The 26,522-nt window shown below is 40.9% G+C and overlaps 2 protein-coding genes across 2 annotated transcripts in view; both read left to right on the top strand.

Annotated features, from left to right (window-relative positions):
* The first annotated feature begins 142 nt into the window (after window positions 1-142).
* Window positions 143-15,227, top strand: LOC110976915 (uncharacterized). The gene is made up of 4 exons (XM_087133447.1): window positions 143-351; window positions 4,501-4,566; window positions 4,677-4,760; window positions 11,039-15,227. Exons 1-4 carry the CDS (start codon window positions 217-219, stop codon window positions 11,144-11,146), a joined length of 393 nt encoding a protein of 130 aa, XP_086989573.1. The 5' UTR covers window positions 143-216; the 3' UTR covers window positions 11,147-15,227.
* Window positions 15,228-16,392: 1,165 nt separating this feature from the next.
* LOC110976912 (uncharacterized) overlaps window positions 16,393-26,522 on the top strand; it is a 112,089-nt gene continuing 101,959 nt past the window's right edge. The window contains 2 exon segments of the mRNA XM_087132616.1: window positions 16,393-17,043; window positions 17,676-17,878. The gene's annotated coding sequence lies outside the window, so the exon portion shown is untranslated.

Consider the following 26,522-nt stretch of genomic DNA (forward strand, 5'->3'; position numbering starts at 1 on the left):
TGTAACTTAGAATAATATTGAAAGCATTCAGAAGGAAAAAGAAGAAATGGTTTTTCGTATGTCTTATTTTCAGCTGTATTGGATTCTTAGAATATCTTGTAGTTGGTCATGGGATACTTTTTATGTGAAGTGAAAATCTGGCTTAAAGAGCCATGATCATTGCTGCTAGACTCTAATGCAGTACCAAATGCAGCCATCTTTTTGTCTCTGAATTGGATGTTAATGAGGTATTGTTCAACCTCTCATTTCTCCTTGCAGCTGCAGCGCTTCTTCTTCATCCCTTTCCTGGTTACCATGGGAATGCTGGTCCTCCTTCAGGTCCTCGTCTGCTTCCTCTCCATCGTATCTCTGGTGAGATTGCACAGTTATGCAACAGAGGGTATACACGCTCGCATAGATCTGTAATCATGTGCGTGCGTCATGACCTCGCATGCTGCCCTAGCCAGCTAGCAGAGCTGGACTTGTTGGTCATTAACCGCTGTATTTGGTTTCATTAACTTCGATTACAGATCTGTTGCCAGGCGAAAAAAAAATGCATTTTTGATGTGAAAGAGATCATTCCGAGGGACTGTAGACTGGTTTTGCCGCAGTTACGTAAATCTGTGCCTGGGATGGGGGGTTGAGGCATGACTGAAATCAAAAATTGTTTTGCTGTGGACATTTGAACAGTTGGGAGGAGGGTGTGCTGGACGCCACGTGACACTTGGGGTTGCTGATACAAATGTATGTCTTATGTTTGAGTCTGAGTGCCAGATTTGAGTATTGGTTGGGTCTTCAGTTGGAGTGTGAGACCTGTACAGCAAGTCTTTAAGGCCGTGTCTCTTGTTCAGTAAAGTTTTGTAGCGGGCATAATACGATGATCAAGGCTCATGCTTACATACATGTAATTTATTGTTTCTAAGTTACGCCTTTTCTTTCATTGTCTGCATAACCAGTTGGAATCAATGTTTTGGTCTAAAATAGTGAAAAAGCTTTGGCATGTTGTATGACAGAAGCACGTTCCCACTTTGAAGGATAGCACATGTAATTATGATAATAAAAAACCGGGGTCCTATGTTTGACCCGGTTTGGTGAACAGAAAATAAAATTTAAAAAAAAACCTTGCAAAGAAATTAAAAAGGAACCTAAATTATAGGCCTTTTAGCAGAAGTTGTTGGGGACTAAAAGAACTCATGGAGGGAAAGTTTTAGTGATGAAGGAAGCTCAGCAGAGAACTGGGTGATTTTGAGAACTTTAAGAAAGGGTTTGTCTTGACTCTTGACAGTAGTGCCTTCCTTGTAGCTTCCTTGACAAAGTCATTAAAGGAGGATGAGATTCTTGTGGCTACATCCAAGCCACTCTTTGTCCAGATATTGGGCTTGTTTGCTCTGTTGTCTCTTGCCTTAAGCGGGACAGGGATGCACGTATGAGTCACGGCCCGCCGAGGTCCAATCTAAAATAGTGCCCTCTACCGCACTCATAAGAACATTTAACCCCTTGATGACGGGAATTTCTTCCCGAAAGCCGACTCCAAGAATTCCAGCCTCGCTTGGCCATGAAGGCCACCTGCCAAACTGCAGATTCTCAGTTTGTGGCCCTGCGTGCTCTCTTTGAATTACACGGTGAAAAGGCTCATTGTTCGGTGGCATGCAGCTCTACTCAAGCTTCCACATTCCCGTTGCCTCTTTCCAAAGTGGGGACTATTGTGAAGCTGGTGATTATGATGCAAATTCGGTCTTTTCATTTCTGGGCTATGCACAAAGACAATTACCATATATACAAGAGCCAGGGTCTGCCTTCTTTCACTGTGTTCACTCGAGTGTGGGCCGAGAATAATAGCTGAAAAGCGGGCTGAGGATCTCAATTTTTACAGCGGCTCTATCCTCGTCACGGCGGGAACGGGTTAACATCCCTGGTGCTTTGTTGTCAAATAAAAAGATTGATTAAAGCACGTTAGGTTCAGGGGATCTGTCTTATTCTTGATCGAAGTGTTTCTACACAGACTATCCAAGCTTTCCCTCATCTTTGACTTCCCTTTCAGTTTTACTGGTATATCTAGGATTCAGAATGCCTCGTATGCCTAGAAATCGCTGCTGTATCTGCAGATCAGCTGTTAGTTGCAGGTTTTATCCATTGGGTACTTTCAAGGAATATATTTGTCAAAGCTTGTTTTCTGCTACAAGATGAGTGCGAAGGTTTTTTGTGTAAAAACTTGTATCAGCAAATTTAGGGCAAACAATTCACAAACTTTTGCGCATCGTGTAGACTGCAAACGTGATTTTGGTGCAGTTGAAAAGTGCCAGACAAAGGAACATCCTGACAGAGAATCAAATGCACCGTTGGAAAAAAGCACAAAGGAAGCGCATGTGGCAGAATCGCCTGTGAGTTGGAAGAATTGAAGAGCAAAACAGACATGCTTGAAGCAGAAAACAAAGTACTAAGGGAATTTGAGAAAAATCTAAAAAAAGCATCTAAGATTTGATAGGGCTTGTGAGGCAACCATCCCACAGGCTGTTGCACTTGGGCATATTGCAACTAGTTCAGGGACTGGAGATAAAGATATCATAAAGGTACCAGGCAAATGCGGGCATCCAAAGGTTTTTGTCAGAGTTCTTGTTGCTCAGGTGGGAAGTTCTACTTGTACCAAAGAGAATCTCTGTAAAAGGAGTCATGTCAAGGAGATTGAAAAAAATGAGAAAATTGGTTTCCAATAAACTGAAAACCTCAAGCAAAAATTCTATCTCCTTACAGTTGAAGTACCACGGCTGGCTAGGATTTTAGGAACAGTTGGCTTGATGTCAGAGCAGGCAACTGAAAGCTGAAAGCATATTCATGAATATGCAAATAAATTGGAACGCGTGTTTGTTAGTGTGCATGAACCTGAAAACCAACAAAAATTTGTGCTCAGACAACATGCCGTGTACTGCCCACTTCAGTTACGAGATTTCAAAATGTAATAATACAGGAGGAGTTGAAGATTTAGGTTTTGGAGGCTAGGTAGATTTTTAATCACCAGTATATGTATCACGTCTTGACTTTCACCATATATGAGTAAACTAGGATTACAGTAGGTCACATGCAGTCAGTTCATCAGACCACTAAATGGGGTTTGTGACAAGTCTTGGGGTATCCAGTTGTCACCTTACACCCAAGGAAGTGATCTGTATTGGTTGCTTACCAATCAGAAATATTTTGAATGAGTCACTTTTGTTAATGTAGTTGAGTTTTACATACTAGCCAAGTGTTTGTTGTTGGACATGTTCTCCAAACTAGAAACTTATTGCAAGTATTGGAAGATATTTCATGTACATGAATTGTGTACTTGACGCCCTGTGCACAAACCTATGAGACTCGTCTCAAAAAATTCCAAGTGTTTTCTGAGTAAATGTTTCAGGATTTTCAGAGCTAAATTTCACTTTTTGGGTTATTTATCACTTTCTAATTGCTATTGAAACCTTTAAATGGAAAATTAGCGCACTTCGTATGGGGAATTCTCTGTAGATAAGATGTAACCTTTAATGTAGGTTTAGAGAAGTTAAACAAAAGTAAGCTTTTACCCATTTTTAGTATTTCTTTTAAAATATTTTCTAAAAAGAAAAGGACAAAAATCCCCAAACATACCACCCCCCAAAAATGGTTACAGACACAAATTGTTATAGTTCTGGAATTTTTAATAAGCTTGTAGGTGACCAGAGTCACTTACAGTACACTCATTGTCACATACTGTTTCCCATGGACATATGATGATTTTAAGAGATGTTTGAACACAGGTTGATGGATCTTCGAATAATGTGCTATGTTCTGAAATGGCATGGTCATGATGAAAGGGTCGTTTCAAAGATCACTTGTCCACATCAAGGCAATGCAAAATTACTAACATGCAAGGACTTATCACAGTATGCACACTTTCAAGTTAAAGGCACTGAAACCTAGCCAAGTGAAGTGGCAGGTCACTGGCTACCCAACTTACCAGCTCCTCCTCAAGGACTCTTGGGGTTGGTTGCAAGTTCTGCTACCAACTACCAACGCGCGGGCTGCCGAGCAATTCAGACATTTCTAAGAAACTGTACGACCTAATTCTTTGGGAGTGAGGATTTAAAAACGAAATGGGGACTCCGTAAGTACGAGTATACCCATCAATGTGGACACCGCTACTCAAGAACAAATGCATGTAGGGTGTGAGTGCAAGTGTGATTACAAGCTGTAGTTGAGTCAATTTCCACGAGTACATGTATGAGGGTGAGTACCCCTGAGGGAAAACTACTTGAGTAAGAGTACTACAGCAGTACTTGTGCCTCAGGTAAACTTCATCTTGGCTAGGTAATAGATTTTTTATAGAATTCCCAATCTTGATGGAGGAATTCCTCCAAATGTTACCTGGTCTACAGTTGCATGTCTGTTTGCCAATGCTGATGCTCAATATCACCAAAGTAAAGTTAGCAATATACAATACAATACCAGTTTTATGGGAAGAATAAAATAATCTCTAACTGACATTTTTCTCTCCCTTTCATTTTCCAGTTCATCCTCTTTGCAGAAGGCGCTGTATTTGAGATGTTCCTTGCTGTCGTCTTCTTGATTGCTGATGTGAGTGTAGTGTAAATAATGCTCTTGATCACCTGCATCGGTCCACATGTTTAATTCACATGTCCATCATGTTGGAACATGGTCATGATTCTGTCGTGTTTTCTCTTCAGTTGATGTGCTGGCTGTGTGTCTTCTCTTACTACCAGGAATTGCGGGATGGTCGAGCCCAGATACGGGTCAACTACACCATCAGGGTGAGTCACAAAAGGAATATGCACCTTTGGCTGTTGATAAAAATTTGCCTATTGCATTATTTTGTTTGGCCTGTTGACGTCAACAAAGAAGATTTCACTTTAGGGGCGTAACGATTCATCAATGCATTGCTAATCCTGATCGAGAAATTTCATGATACGGCATCATGATACAAGACTGTGTTGCGATTCATGAAGGGTAGGCTTAATACACCTAAATGTAAAGGAAAATTAGAGTAAAGATGGAAAGAACGTTGAGGACAAAACAAGAAGCTGTTTACTAGGTCACTTTGTAAGGCTTCATTATGTGGTCCAACATAACCCCTCCGTCAGCAAAAACAAGTTTGGCAGGCTAAAAATTCTGAATCATACCACACTTGGAAGCCATGTAATGCGGTGTGATACCAAGAAGACTATGCAAAAATTAGTTGTAGCAATTGTGGTCCAAGAGAAAGCGGAACTTCTGTGCCAAGATGTCTGGGAAAAATCAGGTTGCTCAAATAATAATAATAATAATAAAGCATTTATAAGGCGCACTATATCTGCAAAGCATTCAGAGGCGCCGGTCTAGGTGGAAAAATGAAAAACTCAATTGTGCATTCATAGTGAAAAAGCTTGTGAGAAGAAGAATGTTTTGAGATGATGCTGAAATTGCTTGATGTCATGTTCGTGTCTTAGATGATCCGGGAGTGAGTTCCATAAGTGTGGTGCAATTGTAGAAAAAGCCCTGTCTCCGGCACTGGCCAGCCGAGTCCGGGGAACAACTAGGGTATTACTTGTTGACCTCAGACCCGGCCTGACAGAGCGGAGTTGCAGCATGTTTGCAAGATAAAGGGGACTAGAGCCGTGGAGTGTCTTGAATGTGAGAGGGAGGATCTTGAACTGAATTCTGTATTTGATGGGTAACCAATGTAGTTTGTTGAGAATGGGAGTTATGTGAGCTTTCCTTTTGGTGCTCGTTAGAAGACGTGCGGCAGCGTTCTGTACAAGTTGCAAACGATGAATTGTACCGTGCGGAAGACCGTTGAGCTGGCTATTGCAAAAATCAAGTTTAGCAGTGATAAAGGCATGAATGAGTTGCTCTGCTGCGTTCTGAGAAAGTAAGTGTCTGATACTTGCTATTCTTCTTAGATGCATGTATGATGTCTGACAAATCTTGGACACATGTTTTTCAAAGTTTAAGAACCGGTCAAACACCACACCAAGATTGCGGGCATCCGTACTGGGTACCAGAACAGCATCACCTATTTGTAGGTTTTGGATTTTGATTTTGTGTTGAAGTTGTGGCGAAGAAATAATCAAGAACTTTGTCTTATGTGGGTTGAACCTCAGGAAATTGTCCAGCATCCACTTCTGGATGTCGTGCAAGCATGTGATGAGAGAATCGAGCATCTTTGTATCATCATCCTCAAGGTTGGGACTGAATGAAGTATACAGCTGGGTATCGTCTGCGTAAAAATGTGACTGGATATTGTGTTGCCGAGCGAGTTCCCCAAGAGGCGTTGTATAGAGAGTAAAAAGGATCGGACCAAGAACGGATCCCTGGGGGACCCCATATTTAACCTTAATCACACCTGAGGATTCCCCTTGTATCTGAACTATTTGGTGACGGTTACTAATGTATGAGTTAAACCAATTCAACACTGAACCCTGGATGCCAAAACAATTAGAAAGTCTATGAATAAGTACTGAGTGATCGATGGTGTCAAAGGCCGCTGAGAGGTCCAGAAGTACGAGCAGCACGGCTTTTTTGTTGTCCACGGCACACATGATGTCACTATGAACTTTGAGAAGGGCCGTTTCGACACTGTGACAACTTCTGTACGCAGACTGCTGATTTTCACGCAGCTGATATTTTGATAAGTGTGCATTTAGTCTTCCTGCAACAACTTTCTCAATGACCTTTGACACAAACGGCAAATTAGATATTGGACGATAGTTTTTCATATCATTACAGTCCAAGGATTGGTTTTTGACGGTTGGGGTGACCAAGGCCGTTTTGAAGTTGTCTGGGAACTGACCAGAGTCCAATGACATGTTGATCATCCTGGTTATGGGTTCCACCAGAACAGGCAGATTCTTGACCAACGTGGTGGGTAAGGGGTCCAATCTGCAGGACTTGGCAGGAGCTGTCTTGATTATCTTTTCAACTTCCTCAGTAGACACTGGTGTGAAGGTTGTGAACGTGGAACTTGAAGGCCAGACTGGATTTACCTCAGTTAAGGGTGCTGCTGGTTGTGGATTATTAATCAGTATGTCTTCTCTGATCTGCTCAATTTTCTCGGTGAAGTATGCGGAGAAACTAGATGCAAGTTCCTTTTTGGACGTATGCTCCGGAAGTTTAGGACCGTTGCTTTTCATGTTTACATGTAAGTTGATTTATGATACGATAGAGTGCTTTTTGATCGCCCTCACAACTTTGTATTTTGTCATGGTAGAAGGCTGATTTTGCTTCTTCAAGAGTTCATTTACACAGGTCTCGTTGCAATTTGAAACGGTCATAATCAATTTGCAGACGAGATTTTCGCCATTTTCGTTCCAGCTGACGTCTCTTGCGTTTTTCAGTGGTAATTTGCTCCTTGTACCAGGGAACAGCAGGTCGGTCAACAATATGACGAGTCTTCAAAGGTGCATGGATGTCTATTAACTGACTGAGTACGCGATTGTACTGACCAGTAAGGGTCTCTATCGAGGTGGCAGGATCGGTGAATAAGGGGGATGCAGTGACGTCACTCGTGAACTTGTGCAAGTCCACCGATTTTACTTTACGGTACGAGACTTGTCTTTTTATATACTTCGGTTTTGGGAGATCTAAGTAGCAATGAATGGCACAGTGATCAGATATAAATTCGGAGATGGTTACTGACTGTATAACGGTGTCTGATCGGCGTGTTATAACGAGATCAATAGTGTGGCCAGACTTATGTGTCTCGGAGTTCACCATTTGCTGCATATCGTACTGGAGAAGAAGATCCCTGAAACCAGTGGTTTCGTTTGTGTTTTTGTCCCAGTGGATGTTGAAGTCACCCAAGATAATGAGACACCCTGAGTAGAACACCTGTTGATCGAGAAGCTCAGTGAATTCTTCAGTGAACACACTGAAAGGGACTCTGTTTTTCTGTGAAGGTGGCGGGCGATAGAGAACAATGATGCGTATCCGTTGATTGTTGTGGATTAAGTCGACTTCAGTGTGTTCAAAAGAGGTAGGTGATGGTGTACGGTCGTCGAGTGGTTGCTTGGAAACGGACGCGGTCAGTGCAGATTTGTACAATAATGCCACACCACCTCCCTTCCTGCCCTTTCTGGGGGCGTGAACAAGTTTGAAACCAACGGGGGTTACCTCAGCAGGTGCTTTGTTGTCTCCAAACTTGAACCAAGTCTCTGTAATGTCAATATTATTGCCTATGATGTGATCTTTGATTGACTCAGTCTTATTACATGCTGATTGGCAGTTAATCAGACCCAGTTTCATAGATGCGATGTCAATAGGACTGTGGTTGGAATCATTAGCTGTATGACAATTTCTTTCCCGAGCATGTTTGCCACCTCTACAACCCCGGTGTACATGATGCCACTTACCGATGCCGACACGTTTAACATGATTGAAAGTATCTTTTGGCAGTAGCAGTTGATGTGGAGACATGTCGGCCCTTATATCCTTTAGCCTGTTGCTGCTGTAATGCAGAATCCGTTGTTGCTGTTGTTCTGTTGATGGCATGGTTAGGCACAATAGAGGTGCATGCAGAACAGTCACGGACACTACATGTATACACCAACACAAAGTCATGGCGGCGACATGCTCAGAAGCAGCATAGACTAAGCCGAAGATTCCTTGATCTGGGAGATCAAAGATTGCAGGGCCTACACACTGATATGGGATGAACAGGAGATCCAGTCTAAGAAACACTGCTGCTTGGTGATATCTTAGCTCACAAAGGAGACTAAAATGGCACAAAATTGAGCATTTACGCGAGACCAAATCGCAAGGGGCTGCCAGACCGGCGCACAAACCATAAACCATGGGAACATAAATGATGGGAACATACATGCGCAGTCAGTCTAGTGCTGTACCGACTTGCTGTACTTGCTGGTGAACATTCCATCTGCCCTTTTTCAGTGGTGGAACGTTAATTCTCTGATTGTGGTTGGTGGCAGGACTGGTTGACAGTGCAGTGCATGCAACACCATGTCTAGGTCCAATGTGTATCCTGATGTGTGCATGGTGCAGGGCACGCCAGTAATAGTCTGCTACCATACCACTTGGGTGGTTACGGTGTGTGCTCAAAATGTTCTCAGCGCACGCCAATAATAGTCCGCTACCATACCACTTGGGTGGTTACGGTGTGTGCTCAAAATGTTCTCAGGGCACGCCAATAATAGTCTGCTACCATACCACTTGGGTGGTTACGGTGTGCTCAAAATGTTCTCAGGGCACGCCAATAATAGTCTGCTACCATACCACTTGGGTGGTTACGGTGTGTGCTCAAAATGTTCTCAGGGCACGCCAATAATAGTCCGCTACCATACCACTTGGGTGGTTACGGTGTGTGCTCAAAATGTTCTCAGCGCACGCCAATAATAGTCCGCTACCATACCACTTGGGTGGTTACGGTGTGTGCTCAAAATGTTCTCAGCGCACGCCAATAATAGTCCGCTACCGTACCACTTGGGTGGTTACGGTGTGCTCAAAATGTTCTCAGCGCACGCCAATAATAGTCCGCTACCATACCACTTGGGTGGTTACGGTGTGTGCTCAAAATGTTCTCAGCGCACGCCAATAATAGTCCGCTACCATACCACTTGGGTGGTTACGGCGTGTGCTCAAAATGTTCTCAGCGCACGCCAATAATAGTCCGCTACCATACCACTTGGGTGATTACGGTGTGTGCTCAAAATGTTCTCAGTTTCTCCATCGCTACCAAAACGGATTTCAGTTGCATGAAACTAGTCTGAGTTTCTGACAGTTTCATTTGAATCTGTCCTAATGTTTATGGGGCAAATGACAAAGATGACTGTAGTTTATGGATGGAAATGTGCACAAGTCACCTTGACCATGCACTGTGCACCAGTTCAAAGTAATCAGGGAACCATTCTTCGCACGAGGCATTTTACTGAAGACTCAGAAGTGTTACAGTGCTGCGTTTAATATGCTGTCCCCACTGGATTAAGAAGAGGCCTTATTTGCTCTTTGTACACTGCCGCCATAGGCATGGAGAGTCGCGAACTGGCAGTTTGTACAATCGCGTCAGAATCACTTTGTCCAATCACATGGTATCAAAATTAACGCTGCACAAGCAAAATTACCCTGCAATATACGCAGGAATTACAGAACCAGCTACATTTATTGTGTCAAGCTGCCAGATCGAGACTCTGCATGCCTATGGTGACAGCGTGTAAAGGGCGAATACTACATGTAGCACTCCACAGAAATCTTCAGTGAATACTTTCGGCGAGATAAGTTACCGTGAATGCGATGTAAAAGTAATCGAGGGACCTCTGCATTTTCCAACCAGTAATTCTTCCACTGAGCCGCTGTAATTTCACTGAAAAAAAGGAACAGTGGGAAGTGATGGGCCTAATTTTAGTGTCGAACCGGACAACTATGTGAGAAACAAATGCAGTTTTGGGGGCTAGTTGTGGGGCTCATCCATATTATCATCAAAGCTGGCTGGCTCTTCTTTTCAGAATACGCAGAAAAGTCTTGAAAAACTCCACATGCATCTTTACAACTATCATCTGAGTTGGAATGGAGCGTAATTTCAGTGTATATGTAAGGTGCCCTGCATGTATTTATTTTTGTCACAGGATGAAATGACAACTAAGAAGACAGTAAGTAAATGTTCAGATATTGAGGTGGGAGGAAAACCCTGGATAAATATTCCAGGAAAACCCATAGAATCAGACAGGGACTGAAAACCCAATCTACATTGAGACCCAGGTAGGATTCGAACCCAGGCCGCGGAGGTGGGAGGGGAAGAAAGAGCTATTACACTAACATTACTCCTCAACAAGCAATGAAGGTGCCTGTTGCTGTGTGGGATTTTAATTGACCATGTGACTCTTGGAAGCTTGTAGGCCAGGAAGATAAGAAATTTGTGCTTGTAAGCAAGGGGTCATGGGTTCAAGTCCCACCTGAGGAAGCTTGTGAAAAGCAGGAGCTGCCATTGTCAACTTTTCCCAGCCATTTCAGAAACTGTAAACAGATCAATAATAACGTTGATTCAGTGCCAGACATCCAGTGTTAAACCATCCCCTTATTTTTTTGTTTTGGTTGGTTACAGGTACCGGAAATCAGCCAATCAGAGAAGACGGATGTGACCATAGACACCAGCCAAGCCATAGATGGGCCTCCTGCCTACACTTTGCTCTACCCAGAGCCTAGAGACTAACCAAGGAAAGGTTTACCAAGGAAGTAGCATGTACATGTATATGCACAGGAAAGCACATTCTGCTTGAATTTAACGTAAAAGTGTCATGATCATGTGATCCTATTATTCATTGGGCTATTGTGAAGGCAGATTTGTCTGTTTGAACCTGTTCAGTGTGTCACTGGGTATTTTTTAACCTCAAATTTTGACCATGATCAGCTGTACCATAATACGCAGCAAGAAGTTGTTAATGCAAGGCCACGTATTATTTCCTGTGTTGGTTAATACCACGTTGCACCAAGTTCAAAGTATCCTTCTACACGTATAGCATGGTAAAATTGTTCATCAAAGTACATGTAATGAACCATGTTCACCGAAAGCAAAGTATTTCATTTGGGATGGCCCAAGCACTGCTAACAAGCCATGACGCACAAAGTCTATTTTGTTTATAACTAATTGTGGTATTTTTTACACATCAGTGCTTAAAACACGTTCATACGCATTGCTTTTGAACACTGTAGTGGTCGTTGGCAGAATCAAGTGCAGTGGTCCAGAAATGACAATCTTGTTGTGAGATTGGGGTGGGATAGGAGTGACTTTGTCATTCACTATTGGGGGAGGGAGGCAGAGCTGGGGGGGGGAATTATTGCACGGCCTAATTAAAAGTTAAGCATCACTAGAGTTGATCTTGAAGGAGACTTTATGGACATGCAGTGAGTGGTTGGGGTGAGAGGCTGGTTAATTGATGAAGGCTGATACTGTCTTGTGATATCATACGCGGCTCACTCTCCACTGTACTTTGACTCAACGACAGTACATCAGTAAACCGTCTACTTAGCCTTTGCTGTACTCTTTATTTTAAAGTTAATGCATAAAAGACCACCAAAGGACACAAAATGGTAGAGCAAGAAAAATGCAACCAAGTTCATCAACACAGCATTTGTCATGACATTCTGGTCAATGTAATCATCTGAAATCAGCCACACCAAGAGTGTGGATTGTCTGTAGTGCAGTAAGCTCCAGGGCTATATGCATAGTATATTTTTGAAAAAGATATTCTATTTTTCTTCTCCTTTGTTGTCCCGAAGCATGCATGGTTCAGCCATGTTGGTCCACTGATCCCATGCTCGTGCAGGAATACCGGGCATGTGTTGTAAAATCTTATCTTTGTTGTCCAGTTTTTCAGTGCATGTGAGTTTTGTGAGTTTCTTGAAAGTGTCAGTTACATTGTTCAACTTGTAACTATTTGTATTTACGATGTGGGATGATGTAGTCAGATGCTAAGTGCAGTAGTTTTTTTACTTTAGCAGTGGCTGGTGCCAATTAATTTGGCTCTAAACGATCTCTTTAATAGTGTTGAAACGTGATCAGGTGGCCGTGATCTTTAGTGAGAATTCTGAGACTGTCATATTATGACTGTACTTAAAACTTCATTCATATATACCTGGTTTTTCTATTCCTATTGGTTGAAACTCGTCACGTGACCATTCATTAACATTTGATAATGCCCGCTTAGAAATTATAATGCCCGCTGCGTAAATCATGCGCTGGCCAATGGAGACAAGACTGTTAATTCAGGTCTGATAGGTCAGGAGTCTGTGTACACGCAAACGTGCCTCGCATGTGGCAAGTTTATTAAAGGAGATTCTATTGGACAACTTTCAAAAGGAATATTCCATGAAATGGACGGGGGTGTTCAGGAAAATGAAAGTAAAGTTTTAGAACAAAATCGTTGGAAATTCATCATATATTGTCTTCTTTTTGACTCCCTGAATAAAAACGTGTTCTTGGTCAGTCTTAAACTAATGTTTAAGACCTTGCTTGGAACAACGAACGCTGATAATGCCCTTGCCTGAGGCTCGAGCATTAGTCACTTCCATTCTCCTAAGTTTGTCATAAATATACTTTAAAGACCGGCCAAGCACATATTTATTCCCTTGGTTGTAAACCAAAAGGTAAACTTGTATTAACTTGCCAAACACTCAGTGTTCTTTTCAAAAATGAAAGTATCACCAAGTCGGTGCAGCATTATGTTACTTGGCATTGCGTGAATGAATAACCTTGAATTAATTAGTTTTACAAACATTTTTTATCCTACCTAATCGACTGTATTCATGAGATGGCCATTCTTAATCATGTTTCCCGACTCTTTTTTATTCTTTGAACACTCTAAAATAGACAGGAACCTATTTTGCTATAATTACAGGTATAGCTTCGTTTTGAGGTTTTTTGTCATTATGGACGATAAAGGCAACACAGTATTTTATTCGTAATTTGGAACCATTCACTGGAGGACAGGATTTGCCCATACTTCATCAACTTTGCTCCCAAGATTTGAGATTTCAGAAAACATTTAAAACAGGGATTGCCTCAATCTCATTTCAAGATGGCAGATGTAAGGTGAATGGAAGAGTTTTTGTGTGCTATGCTTTATAATATTTATTGGCATATTATTTAGTGTCAAGGAAACTCATGAATACTTGCTGCGAAGCAGACAGAATAACTTCTCTCCTGAAAACAAGTAGATGCCATTTCATTTTAATACTGTTAAGACTTTGTGGTTTAGATGAATGGACAATTGGATATTTATCAAGCTCCAGTCATTTTTCATAACCTAAGGCCATATATAATGTACCAGCAAGGCATGGTATTGAAAAAGTTGGCCAAATTGTGATCGCTTCTGTGTAGAGAATCATACAGTGGACCCTGCCCATGTCTCCAGGGAACCAGACCATGATGTCTACAATTGGATAAGAGATTTCTTTACGTAAGCTTGCCATAAACATCAGAGATCAGTGCAATTTCTACTCAGACATACATTTGTACATGTATGCATATACATGTACATACATATGATCGGTAAGTGCTTAGTGTTGTCTTAATCAGAGTTTTATTTCATGTGTAAAAGAAGTATTTGTCCTGAGACGTGTGAGCACTCTAAAAAGATTTTGAAAAAAATGCAATTGTGTTTTGATTACAAAGTTAGCATCTACATGTAAAATATATTTGTTACATGTACATGTACTGCTAACTGCTTAAGGTCAGAGAATGCTAATTTTTTTTTCAGAGTTTGGCAGAAATAGATACATTTACTTACCAAACCTCTAAAAGGGGAAAAAAGATTTTGAGCAAGATGTATCAGAGGCACGTAATAAGAGTGCAACTGTGTTTTTGTTACAAAGATGAAATGTGTCAGAAAATGGATTGATTAGGTTAATTCAAAGCAAATAAGTGTTCACTGCTATGCGATTTGCAGTTTCCACGTCTGTAATGATTGTTACATGTATGTTACCATTAGATTGTCAAAATAATGCATTCGGTCTTGGAACGATAAAGTCAGTTAAGTAGGGTTTGTATCAGTGTACTCCACCAAAAGTCTACTTAGCATCCTTCATTCTCAAAAATAATCTGAAGTTTTCTTTCTGTCAAGAGGATTACTTTCAAGATATTTGAAATGGATGTTATCACCATCCGTTGGCTTAGGAATAGATATTTCCAAATTGGATCCTGATTATATTGGTTCTTTCAGTTTTGTATATGTTGATCAATTACTTGCATGGAAACTACTTGCAAACGAAAGTGAAATTTTGAAACGATAGAATATTTAAAAAAGTTACGGAGTAAAATGGAATATAAATGATGATTATTTAATTTGCAAATGAAACTGGAATTTTGACATGACAGAATATTGAAAAATATGGAGTAAAATGGAACATTAATGATAATTATTTAAACGGATGTTCAGTTTTATGTCTAACATTTGATTATTAATCATCAATTTATTTTATCAGCAACACTGTAAAAACAACATTTAGAGTTCAAACACGTTTTTATACCCACTTTTTAAAAAACATGTTTAACCAATGACTTGTTTAATGACGTGTTTAGCAATGCTTAACGCTTTTCCATGGTACGTGTTCAGCTTTTTGAAATCCCGAAAGTGTTTAGAAATGTGTTTAAACTCTAAGCACCTTAGAGTTTAAACAATTTGCATGTAAGTTCATTGTAAGTGTTCTGCATGTACGCATGAGTATATTTAGCATATCTTTGCAATTAACCACACGTTGTGTTGAATAAAACTTGACATTTCAAATTCACCGAACATCAGAGTAAAATTGCGTCAGAATTGACTGTTGGAAAGAGAGCTTGAATTTTGTACAAGAGAACAGAGTACTCGGGGGTTAATTTCTGTTGTTCTTTTGTTTGTTTTCAATTAATAAAAGGTTATTGTAACTTCAGTTCTTATTTTTCACCTTGGCCACAGGACTTAACATGTCTTCAGGGCCCAGAGGTACGGTGCGAAATCTCATAAATGGGGATTTCTCTCGTACTTGGTGAAGTTCCAATTTGTATTGATTGAGGGACAAGTCCGTAATTTCTTAAAATAAGGTTTGGGAAAATACCTATTTTATATATTCCTGGGAAAACAGAGACACGAGGAAGAAATTATAAGAAACTGGTTAGCCTGTGATTATTTCCTAACAGGTGCATCCAGGGAAAAAATCTTTAGGCAAGACCTCCGTGTACCTCCCTCAGATCAACGCTGTCTTCATTGGCCCACTCGCGTCCCAGAGTGTCTACGTCGGAATGGCCAAATTCAGCGGCGCACGTAGGGGGCCCCCATAACATATTACCCTCCCCATCACTGGAACTTTGAAGAACAAAGAGAATCTTCAATTACCAAAAGCGCATCTTCATTGTGGAATCCATGGGCTCCTTATCTTGAATCTTGGCTTTGTCGGTTTGGTTTCGAGCTTTTAAAAAAACATCTAGTTCTACCATGCTTCACAACCAAGTCAGAAACTTTTGACCTCCGGTTCATGTTTATAGAGCACATTAATGGAGGTGCATTGAGCCAAGAATCTCAGACTGGAGAGTGAGTTTTACGTTCTCCATTACTGTGAATTTTTTTACCTCATATGCCACTATTTTTTATCTTTTTATAGTCGTGGTAGGTTTTTGGTTTATACTTTACAGGTATTTTTTTATTTTATCGCATTACTATGACATATACGAATTGTATCAATATGTTGTATTCATTTTAGTTTTTCCCAGTATCCCTATACAGGGAGAACACATGTAGGAGCTGCTTGGGCTACCTTGGTAAAGTCACTGTAAAATGAAACGATAAATGAATCGATGAAAAAGAAGCGAGAACCGACATTTTGAAAAACAACCACGTGCTGCGCAATGCGCGCCAATGCACACCTGCACTTGCAGTGGCTCAAAAGCCATGTGCTTAAGTGTGAGTAGTGCCGCCGACAGGTATTAGCCTAAACGGCGGCCCTAGAAGGGGACCTTGTAATGCATATATTTTTGTAACGGCACGTGGTAAGTTCCCTCAATGCGCGAACTAGGGCGGAGCCGGAGGGGCGATCAGCAGCGATCCAACGTTGGTTAACTGACACCATAACGGGCGCAATGGATGGAGGGAACCAGCGTTTGGATCACTCAAGGAAATCTGCTGGATCCACGTGAAACAAAGAAATTTTGGGCCCCAGTCAATGCACGGAAATCTAACATGGATGCAGTCTGCGTGACCGGACCCCGTTGACATCGAAGCAAGCCTGTCGGGCCCGAAGACACTTCTAGTACTAGTTTTTACTGGTAGGCCTACTGTTATATTCAGAAAGGTCCATAGGCTAAGCCTGGATATAATGCCGAGGAAATGTGCAGTGTAGGTACTACAATTCAGTGCTAAGAAGAAGTGCAATGGTGCAAGTAAAAAGGGACCGTGAAGTGTAACGTTTAACTGCACTTCTGAACACTCATTATCATGATAGTGACGACAAGGCACTTCCGGCGAGGGCATTCCACCAAGCATGGATGCACCAAGTGAGAGTGGGAGGGAAGGAAGAATAACGGTAGAGCTGTATTCAGGCTGATGTTGAAAGGGTGTGATAATTCACCATTGCCAGGTAGGGGCATAGGCTAAAGTACAAGTGCTTTGTCCATAGGTGCTGATGCCGGTAACTGAAGTTGCATACACCATGCATAGGCCTACATTGACAGTGAACACTGAGGATAACAATATTTTAGAAGAGAAATTACTGTTACGCTCCCACAAGCTGTTCCCCTTTATGCATGTAGATTACAGTGTACACGCTACTACACACACCACTTACCCAACAGCGAACGCGCAATGACAATCTACACGTGGATTATACGGATTGTACACAGCGCATTGCATTCCAGACGCGACCCCGTTGCTCTATGCTGCAACATGCCCTTGAACCGCAACTCCGAAGCACACTTCCAACTTAGTCATTTTCCCCCAAATTTTCCTCGGAGTTGATTCTACTTTCAGTCGCACATATAACCCGTATATTCGACCCACACAGACCCCCCACTCATACCGTATGTGTCCCACCAAACCACACACCCAAAGCCTGTGTCCGGTCACGGCACAGCGGGGTCAATTACCTCCACCCACCCTCAGTTTTACCTCGTACTAAAATTTACCCTGCACTAAAATGGTCCTAGCTAGAACACTGAGCAGTGGGTCATAACCATAACTGTCTTCTACTGGTCTGCTCCTCTTCATTGCCAGACAGTGGCCAAGGATGACACTGCTGTGAGACCGTGGACCTGGAATGTCGTGGCTCCATGCAGAAGCCGAATCTCAGGGTTCGACACCGACCTACCTGTCTGAGCTGGGCTGTTCTGGTGTGGAGGTGCTTAGCCCAACGACTGTGCTCCTGCACTGACTGGGCGGGGCCTTATCTTTCTCGTCGTTGATTTGGGATCCTTAAGGTAATTATGCAAATATAATTTGCCTCTTTGTGCATTAACATATTTTTGCCGGTTTGCTATTTTCTTTGTATAATTGTGCTTGGCTGTGCTATTGTAAATAATTTTGCTTTTATGCTTTTGCTTGTCCGAAACTCACGTTCCAAGTTCAACAAAACACTAGATTTCCTTTGCTTTAAGTTATTGCTCTGCTGGTTTAAGTTTATAATTAAATGTTGTTTCAAATTATTTCCTTTGCCGTCGGTATTGTAGCAACCTTGTTCCTGTCTTTTGATTTTCTTCTGCCCTGTATTCCCTGTACGTAACAGAATTGGGGGCTTGTCTGAGAACAAAGCCATTAGACACTGTAGCAACAATTAGGCGTGTTTAGAGTTAGGATTTGTATTTCACGTCATTTAATGTTTGCGTAGTCCTAACTTGGGAACTAAATCATGGCAAGTAAATTTGATATTAGCGAGTTTGTAGCCAGCTTTGAAGCCTCTCCTTGGGAGACTAAATTGAATACATTGAAGCGCACTGAATTGTTTGACATAGCTAAACATTACAATGTTTCTGTGCTTACTAGTATGAAAAAAGCAGACCTGAAGGCTGTTCTTGTAGAATTCTTTGCCAATGAAGGAATATTAGAAACTCAAACTGCAGGGTCTAGTCGTTACTCAGAGGACGCTGCCATTAGGTTAAAAGAGCTTAAGCTTCAAATTCAAATCGAGCAAAGGAAAACAGCAGAGGTGGATTTAGGATTAGCCAAGTTGAAGCAGTCTGTGCCCACTTCACATACTACAGCCTCTGATCCAAGTAAGAACATAGTTCTACCCTTTCAGGACAAGGAAATTGATAAATATGGACAGTTTGGACAGTTTGAAAAGGAAGCAGATAGGCTGCAGTGGTCATCAGATATGTGTACTCTAATGCTGCAGAGTGTTTAACTGGCAAGGCACAAGAGGTGTATTCAGCTCCTCCAGTCAAACAAAGTAAAGACTATGCAATGGTTAAGTCAGCAATTCTAAAAGCTTATGAGCAAGTGGCTGAGGCATATGAGCAAAAATGCAAAGAAGCAGGATAGGCTGAGTTATGTTGAATTATCACATGAGAAAGAGATTCTTTTTGTTAGATGGTGCAATTCTTGTAGTATAGGCAGTGATTTTGCTAAGTTACGGCAGGTCATGCTTTTGGAGAACTTTAATGGCTGTGTTCTAGATGATGTAAAGATGCATTTAGAGGAACAACAGGTTAACCCTAACCTTCCCCAACCACACAGAATTAAACAGTAGTAAAGTGTTTAATTCTGTGGGGATAGGTCTGGTAGGCCCATAATAGCTGGCTTTTGCATTGGGTTTGGCATACCTCAGAAAAACTAAGTCCAACAACCTCTGTGCACAAAGTCCTATATGGGTGTTTAACTTTGTGCGAATGGGGAAGGTTAGGGCCAGCAACCCTTGAGGGGTTAGGGTTACAGAATTACTCCGGGCAGCTAGGTTAGCTGATGACTACGTGTATGTGTTGACACATAAACAAAATTTTGCAAAGGGTAGTTGCAATCCTGGTAAACGTTGGCTCACAAGAGTCCTCCGCGTTCTTCTAAGTCACTAGATACTGATAAACCTGACGGTGCAAATTCAGGGACTAGTCCAAAAAAGGAAACATTTAATAAGCCAACAATGATTTGTTCATTTTGTAAGAAATCAGGTCATGTAAAATCTAAGTGCTTTGTATACTCGAGACAACTACAAGGTAGTGGTGACTCCAAGCCGGTTGCGTTCACTAAGAGTGTTCCATTGTCTGCATTCCCTGAAAATAATGATGAAGTCAAAGGCTCACTATCTGACATAAGAGAGGGCTACTGTACTTACCCTTCATCTCTAAAGTATTTGTCTCATTCTTGGTTGAGCAACCTCGCCTTGCTATTCTACTACATACATGGCTGTGTCAAGCATGAATCTGTGCAATCTTGACAATCCCAACGACAAGATTCTGCAGGCTATTAGATTGTTGTCTAACTCTATGAGCGTATATCTAGTAGCAGCTTTGTTCCCAGCAAAACAAATTTAAGTGCATAATGGTTCCCCCCCCCAATCAATACAATACTTGGGGTTCATAATCGACTCCAACACTTTCAGTTTTGCTTTCAGGTCCCCCAAGAAAACTTGACAAAATCCTTGCAAATATTTCGGCTCTCGTGCAGTTACATGAATCCAAAAAGATCTGTTCCTGCTGGTCACATAATCTCATCCTACTCGGTGCTTGGCCCAATTGCTAGATTCGTGACCTGTTCTACTTAGCGATTGAATCATGTGTTTTGTGGAACGACTCAATTCTTATTCCCTCCGACCCCACTTCTGTACTAAAATATTGGCTCAATCATTTTCAGTCCCTAAACAGGTTTGCCCATATGAGCTAGATACATGTAAGTCCCTCCCTTAACCATCTATTCAGACGCTAGTGATATAGGCTCTGGTGGCCATGTTGAAGGTCACATTCGTCATAAAGTACAAGGCAATTGGTCCCCAACAGAACAAAGGAAAAGTTTAACTTGGCGAGAATTAGCCACAGTAAGCAACATACTTACGCGGCTGCAAGTCGCAGTTAGGTTTAAGAATGTGAAATGGTATACGGACAATTTGAACGTTCTGACAATCATTTTACTCGGCAGCAATAAAACTGAAATGGCAAAGGAATTCAATTGCTTTTTGTTACCAGAATGGTCGCCTAGACACGAAAATACAATAGCGGATAAAATCAGCAGATTCCGTGATTTCGATGATTGGTCCATTGATCAGTCATTTCAGCTCCTGAAGAATGATTTGGGTCCCCGCACTGTAGACAGGTCTGCTTCACCTCGTAATGCCAGACTTAAGCATTATAATGAAAGTTTGTTTGTAAAGGTGTGGACGGAGTCATTAAGTGTGATTATGTTTATTACTCATATTTATCCAGGGTAGCTTATTCACCCAAACGGTGGTCTTCCATAAGGCCGTGTCATACCACTTAAAGAAAATCAACTTAAAAAGCTACATTAAAATGAATGAACTTTAAAAATAAAGTACTACAATATTACAATTTTAAAAGATTATCATGGAGTGAAAATAAACAGCAAACAGGAAAGTAAAATTAGTAAAAAGAGACAAAAACACACACATAAAAACCACAAACAACGCATGTATTTAAAACAAAACACTGTAGCAAATAGTAATACAGTAAAAATATAAATGTATCTAAATAATAAATAAAAAATAAAGATAAAGATATGCATAGAATATTAAAAATAACATCGACAAAAACAAAACTACATGAGGGACGCTTTCAGAGATAACTTCAAACTGGTCTAACCCTTTAAAGCATGCTTATTTTTGATCGTACAGTTTTAGTAATGTTGTCCATCTGTAATGTCCAACGCAGCTCCTCATCAATTAAAATGCCAAGACATTTGGCAAGCTTAACATGTTTTAAAAAATACCATTAATGATTACATTGAAGTTCTCAATCCTGTTAAGTTTTGCCCGGGGCAAAATAATCATAACATTAGTTTTGTCTGAATTAAGCGCAAGACGGTTGGCATTTATCCAATTCATAATCCAACGCATACTGTTGGTCAGTTTTTCTTCTATTTCACCAACATTAGCTCCATTTACTGTGAAAGTGGTGTCATTTGCATACATATCAATAACCCCATCACTTACTGATTTAGGTATGCTATTTACAAAAATGGAAAACATCAATGGGCCTAGGATAGAGCCCTGTGGCACTCTTGTGAATAACGGAAATAGGTTGAGAAGTAGCACCTTTAAAAGAAACACTTTGTGTAAGACAAGATTGAAACCATTTTAAAGACCATTTTGCACACCCAAGCACACCAAGCTTAGTGAGCAACAATGCATGGTTAACAGTATCAAAAACTTTTTTAAGATCAATAAATGCAACACTTGTAAGTTTGCCTGCATCAATATTCTTTGACCAGTGATTTACAAGTTTTGCAAGAGCAGTTGTTGTCGAATGCAATGGCCTAAAACCAGACTAATGATAATGGAAGAGATTATTATTAACAATAAACTGGAAAAGTTGACTATACCTGCTCATTCTAAAATTTTACCTAACACTGGTAACACTGAGATTAGTCTGTAATTATTTAAACATGATATACCACCCGGCTTATGATGCAGAAGGACCATGGCACTTTCCATGCATTAGGTACACGACCTTTATAAAGAGATTTCTTAATGTTTGTTTATGAAGTGGCCAAGATAGGGCCGGCTAACTTAATAAGCAGACAGCTTATGTTTTCGTTTCCTGGAACCCAGTTTGGATATTTCTTTAATTACAAAATTCTCAGATGCAGGTTTGAGATGAAAGGTCATTTCCGGACCCATGTCAGTTTTAACATCAACATTCATAATACCTGCGTCTGGCTCACAGTCTGGCACATTATCAGTAACCGCAGCAACAGAGGAGACAAAGTGATTGTTAAATGCGGTAGCAATACCAGATGTTGAAGTACAGTCCTTGTTATTAACCTTTCTGTTATTAGACATAACATTATCAGAGCTTGGGATGAGTTCCTTTAAACATTTCCAGATAGTTTTACTATTTTGTGCATTCTCACAAAGAGTGCATGATGATAATCAGAATTCCTTCTTTTTTTTACATATAAGAAACCTTTTTACGCTGAATCTTGTATTCCTCCCATGCTTCCGAATCATTATACCCATAGCAACTTTATGAATATGATCACGATCATTCATCACCTTACTTAGCTCATCAGTGATCCAGGGACAAGCATTTTTACGTATTCTTTTCGTACAAATAGTTAAATGATGATTAACAACTGACATAAACAGAGTGACCCATGTATCCAGTGCAACATCAACATCATCAATATCAGTGACAGTATCCCAAGGTACACTCCTCAGATCTTCTTTAAACCCTCCTCATCCAAATTGTTAAAGGAACGATAATTAATGCACTTATTTGAAGATTTAAAATTTACTTTAAAACCACTAACTGCACAGATGGTCACTAATACTTGTATCAAAAACTCCATAATCCTGATAACATTCTGGATCATTTACAAATATTAAGTCAATGATGGTATTGCTATGGCTAGTTACCGTGGTGGGCATCTCATGATCAGCTGTGTAAAACTGCTAGATGAAGTAAGAAAATGTAACTCGCTGCAATGGCTTATAGGAGGAGTATAAGAAAAGTTAAGGGAGTAAAGTCAAGATTAAAATCACTAAGAATAATACATGTCATACCGTCTGTAGACACACTATGGATATTCTTTGCTACATGTACATGTAACTCATTAAAATCATACGTGCTATTGGGTAGCCTATAGAAAGAACCAATAAGCCAGGGGGATTTATGGGAATAATATGTTTCCAGCCATATATTTTCCAAAATATTAGATTCCAAGTTGCTTTAGTCTTTCGTTATCTACAAATGCCATGTTGAATTTCTGAGAAATTTCCAAAATTAAACCAGTGAACTTCTTATCCAGTGCTTTGATGCTATCATTCAATCCATTAATGACTCTGTACACTGCACACCAACCACATTGTCCTGGCTTGGTCGTGGTTTCATGGCAGCCACCTCAGGTTCGTTGTCCTGATCAGTTTCATCCGAATTATCCTGCTTCAAGCTTTCCATCAAACGATCAAGCAAAGTCCACGTTTTTTGAGTACATTTTTTATTTCAATTATAGTCAGGGTTTCATCGGATTTGGCATCCAAACACAGACATTTTGATTGACTGTGGTTTATTTCTCTGTATCTGTGTATCTCTGTATAAAGTATATCTTGTGTGTATGTCTCAGTTTGAGACAGTTGCGTGAGTGTAAAGTTCAATATTAGAAGTATAGAGTGCAGAGATCCATGATGTTTTACATTGATTAAATTTCAATCCTTGCCCTTTTTTGGCGTTCTCTGCGAGGTAGGCGGCTCCTCCTACCAATCGTGCTCCAAATTTGTGTGAGTGTTAAATTATTGTACACATGAGGAAGATATAGAACAGAGACGGATTTCGTTTTGGAAGAATGCAGAGTGAAAGTAATGTTATGGTAATTGCCATTGGCAGTAGTTGTTCTGATGTACCCCTCCATCATGTTGGTTCACAATCAGATTTGGTGTGGGGGCAGATTTTGTGACAGTAGGTGTGACCCCAAGTTTACCGAAAGGACTAGAAGGTATAACCTTACTCCTAGGTAATGATGTTGCTTGTTGCAAAGTTGTTGTTGAACCAGTAATGGAAATGACAGCAAGTAGTATCAGTGATACTGCTCAGCCGGAGGAGGATGTTCTGGGCATCTTTCCTTCATGTGTAACAACTAGATCAAAGAGAGAAAACATCACTAGTAGTGTAGTGTAGTCCCCGGTAACGGGTAAGGAATGAGGGTGTGAGGCCAATTTGGGGTTCCTGTGTCACTGAGCCTGGTTTATTTTCGGATTTTGCTTGTCTCCACCCAAAGAAAAGACCAGTTGATGTAGCTAACCTGCCCCTTTCCAATTTATAAGTACCCAACTCTTTTGCCTGCTGAGCTTTCTGTTTCGCCTGGCTTCCAATTCCCCCTTCAGTGGCGGACAGACCGCCACCCGCGAGCGATCGGCCGGGGGCCAGACCGCTACAGTAGTGACATGTTAGGTCAGATGGATGACATAGATTTGAGCAATACATTTATGCCTCAATCATTTGTACTTTCTCAGTAGAATCTTCAGATATTCAGTCTAACCTATCTAGTGATCGTTTCAGAAAAAGAGAGGATTTGATTGTTGAACAAAAGAAAGATCCTGCACTGACCAGCATCAGGCAAATGGCTTTAAGTGAAACTGAAGGGTCTAAAGTGCCTATTTGTTATTTTGTAAGGAATGGTGTACTTATGCGAAAATGGAGACCTCCATATCTCCGCTGATGAGGAATGGAAAGTTGTCAATCAAGTGGCTGTTCCTATAATTTATCAGAATCACATAATGAGTTTGGCACACGACATCCCTATGGCTGGACACTTGGATGTAACAAAAACTTGTGATCATATTTTGCAACATGTTTATTGGCCTAACCTTAGATGAACTGTTTCCATGATTACTGCAAAATTTGTCATACTTGGCAGTTAATTGGTAAGCCCAATCAGGATCCGCCTAAAGCACCCTTGAAACCAATACCCACCATGGATGAACCATTTAGCAGAGTTATTGTCGATTGTGTAGGACCATTACCCAAAGCTAAGTCAGGATGCCAATATATACTCACGATCGTGTGTTCTTCCACCAGTTACGTAGAAGCGGTTCCGTTACGGTCGATAAAGGCAAAACCTATTAGTGACGCATTGATTTCATTCTTCACTCGTTTTGGTCTCCCAAAATATGTTCAAAGTGACCAAGGATTGAATTTTAATTACACCCAAAGTGTTTTGAGATCAACCCCAAACCACGGGCATTGATATTGCAACATGTAGTGCCTATTACCCTCAAAGAAAATTAGTGTTGTCCGTATATATGGAACTCTTTCCATATACTTACTAGCATGTACTAAGTATGTACATGTGTGCGCAAAATGGGTTCTGCAAGGGTAAGCATTCCATATACCGACATGACCAATTTTCCCTTGCAGTAGTTTATTAGCCATCAGAAAGTGATGACATTTCCTAAAATGTTGGAACATTTGCTTAGAAAACAGAAGTTTCCAGACCACACCAGACCATAAGGTTTGTGCGCAGGGTGGACATTGTAGAAAAGAAACAAGCATACATGTCGAAACTCTTGGTGATCGAGTGCAGATGGAAAACGTCAGTAATCCTCTAGGCATGGAGATGCCACAGTTTCCTGCAAGCCAGCCATCTCCTATGCAGTTTAAGATCCAGTGCTCTGCCTGTATGTTTGCAGGCTGCATACTTCAGGTGATGAAGTGCACTCCGTCTAACCAATCACTCAGTGTCCATCAGGAATGTGCGATGGTTGGGAAAGTGAATTCAAACGTTAGTGAAGTTGAGTATGCCTGTGTTGCCTCCGTGCTACAGATCTTCAAACTCAAATGTCACTTTAATCACCAGAACTGTGTGGCATGCTCATGGGCGGCTGTACAGTCACAAAGTCTGAAGTCGGATGATGATAACCAGAATTTTGGGATTCATTTGTGACTTAAATACAGAGATAGCACAAAAATGGCAGCTTGGTGGTGTGAGGTGGCAGTAGTAGTTATGATTGACGGTAGTGTGCTCGTGTGGTGGTGGTGATGATGATGGTGGTTGAACTATATAAAATTATAAATACAAAAATCACCACAACATAATGTATCCACACGTAAATCTTATGTGTGCCTGCGTACTTACCCCAGTGCAACTATTCAAAACTTGAATCTATTGCTCTGAACTGTTTAAAAAAAATGTTTAAATAATAAACTGGTCGAAAGGAGCAGATGATTGAGCTACACATACATGTACGTGCACAGCGCCCTCATCAGTAAAGAGGCAAAAGTCCTAATCACATGGACAAAACTTTCAGAACAAACTCTTGGGCTGAATTCGGGCGGCTTGTTCTCGTATGTTTGCGAACCGCTTGATTTGTTCGTGGGTCGGCCGCTCAAACATCGGGAACGTACAACTGGTTATTGCTGGAAGTTAGTCAGAAGCAACATGCAACATGGCGGCGTCCATGTACGT

The sequence above is a fragment of the Acanthaster planci genome, linkage group LG02, assembly GCF_054643075.1.
Source record: "Acanthaster planci isolate LZ-2023a linkage group LG02, COTS_SCS, whole genome shotgun sequence".
Classification (NCBI taxonomy): Eukaryota; Metazoa; Echinodermata; class Asteroidea; order Valvatida; family Acanthasteridae; genus Acanthaster; species Acanthaster planci.